General features: G+C 63.1%; 2 protein-coding genes across 2 annotated transcripts; one reads left to right on the forward strand and one right to left on the reverse strand.

The window, feature by feature from the left end:
- Positions 1–1,110: 1,110 nt before the first annotated feature.
- Positions 1,111–1,452, forward strand: Tco025E_03408 (uncharacterized protein; the record flags this gene model as incomplete). The annotated part of the gene is made up of 1 exon (XM_029370326.1): positions 1,111–1,452. The coding sequence occupies one exon, from the start codon at positions 1,111–1,113 to the stop codon at positions 1,450–1,452; it is 342 nt and encodes a 113-aa protein (XP_029229764.1).
- Positions 1,453–1,954: 502 nt separating this feature from the next.
- Positions 1,955–2,275, reverse strand: Tco025E_03409 (uncharacterized protein; the record flags this gene model as incomplete). The annotated part of the gene is made up of 1 exon (XM_029370327.1): positions 1,955–2,275. A coding segment is annotated over one exon (321 nt), but the record flags the coding sequence as incomplete, so codon positions are not given.

Genomic DNA, 2,275 nt, shown 5'->3' on the forward strand with positions numbered 1-2,275 from the left:
CGACTGTCGCCTAGACGCAAAATTCATTCTAGCTTTGCCTGTACGCGCTGACGCCAAGCGGCGAAAAAAGAGCGGCAACTAAAAGTGCAGGAGGAAAAGAGGAGCAAGTGCTGCTGGTGCGGAACGAGCCACCCACGCACGCTGCGGGTCTCCGTGACGCAAGCGGCCGGCGGAAGCAGCGGCCACGGAGGGAGCCAGCAATTGGGGAGCAAGCAGGTACATTTGCGGCATCAGCGGGCACTCCGCTACGGCAGCGCACGGCCGCGCAGCAGCTTCTCCACAGCCTGGCATACCTCAGCAGGCGACATGGTTCCCACAAATACGGCGTACACCTCCACCACGCAGTCCCCCGCCGGCTCGTCAGACGCAAAGTCCGGCAGCAGCATCGGGCGCAGCACCAAGTGCGGCAAAACGGCAGCGGGAAGCCTCCCGCGTGCGTCGAGGGAGCCCCAAAGAAACGCCGCGGCTCCTGAGGTTGCAAAAGAGGCGATGGGATAATTTCAGGACGCACCGGCGTGGATGACGGCCATCCTCATCGCCATTCTCCGCCGACGCACACAAAAACTGAGGACGCCACCGAGTCCCCGCAGGAGCCGACAGCCAGCGCCGGCGCCTCGTTGATCGCACGACTCCACAAACAGCTTCGCTGACGCGTGCTGGGGGGTCTATTCTGGCGCAGTGTCGCAGCGGCGCTTTGGTTGGCTGCGCCGCATCGTCACGCAGTCAACAGAGCCCCCAAAAGTGTCAGTGGTGTTAGCCACCGCCCCGAAAGTAGAGGACCCACCTCCTCAGGGAACCCATCTCTCCCTCAGATACGCAGTTGTTCCACTGGCAGTCTGAGCAGACCAGGCATTGTTTTGTCCTGTCTGCTTCAAGGTGTGTGCGCCGGGCGAGCATCTGCGCGAGAACACGCATTGTGATTAGACACCGTGGCCTCAGCAAGGCGCAGGCTCTAAGGACGGCCAAAGGGCCCCTGGCGGACGCGCCGGAGGGGCAAAATATAAAAAAAAAACGTGTGCCCGAAATGCAGCTTCACGACAACTGGTGGGGAGGCGTTTCGGGTGTGCACATGACGACAAAGCATGAAATACGTTCGCCCCCCAACTGCGGATGCGATTCGCGAGGCCCTTAGCGCACTGCGCGCGAGAACCTCGTATTCTCCACAGCCCCGGCCGCCGCTGCGAGAGCGCGTCAATCTGCGCGTCCTCCACCTTTGCCACTGAGCGCAGAACAGAGCGCCCACGCTGGCAGATTCCGCGGCAGGGGCGGGCCAAGGTGGAGAGCCACGCCGTGGTTGTTGAGAAGCAGCTTGTGCGAGGGGGCACGCTGGGGCGCACCCTCTGCGGCCTTCGCGGCCGGACGAGCCAAATGCGGCCTGGAGGGATCGGGTGGCCCGACCCCTACTTTAGCAAACGGCTGGCTCAGTCCCAGTGCGGCCCAGCCAAGTCCTGATCGGGCCTCGCCCTGCAACGAAGATGCGGGTGATGCCGCCAGTGCGTCGGAGGAGGGAGCGGCATCGGCTTTTTAGTTTACTTTGCTTCGCCTCGCTTTCAAACTGGGGCTCTGACACGGCGGAATGCGTCTGGAAGAGCATGCGTTGCGGCCGCTCCGCTCCTAACACATCTTTGGGGACGGCTCCGGCAAGGGCGCTCGAACTCAGCTTCTACTATCCTAGCAGAAAGACAAAAATGCCATCTTCACAATCTTCCTCAGGAAGGCGATGCAGCTACACGTGTGCAGAGACACAGTGGCCAAGAGAGGAAGCAATCGTAATGATGGGCGGTCATGCGGAGCACGCGCGGCGGGGAAACAGAGAAGCGCAGGGAGAGAAAGAGAGAGCGCAGAAGAGGCGGAAATTGTCAAGGGCCCTGCTGCTGGCAGCGGCCGAGGGGGAACTCGACGCATCCGCAAACCAACAAAAAAGAGCGCTGTGGAGGAGGAACGCCGCGAGGGTTCACCGCCGCCGCACACCGGCACTTCTTCCACCCCCGTCACCTTCCCTCCCCTTCACCGTCACTGTGCGCTGCAGCCCGCACGTGCCGCCGCCGCCGCCGCAGGGGCACAAGGCCGGCCCCTTCTGTTGCCCCACACGCGGGCCCTGGCCCCCCCCCCCCATCGCGTGTTGCTGCTGCAGGGGAAATTGCCGCACCCGCAGGCAGCCGGGAGGAAAGCCCCACGCAGACGCTAGGAAAAGGCGCGACGGCACACAGCCGCTATGGCGACGCCCAGCGCCAAAGTTATTGCTGCATACATGTACGCCAACCGACGATGGCCG

Source organism: Trypanosoma conorhini, assembly GCF_003719485.1.
Source record: "Trypanosoma conorhini strain 025E chromosome Unknown Tco_14.4_contig_00153, whole genome shotgun sequence".
Taxonomy (NCBI): domain Eukaryota; phylum Euglenozoa; class Kinetoplastea; order Trypanosomatida; family Trypanosomatidae; genus Trypanosoma; species Trypanosoma conorhini.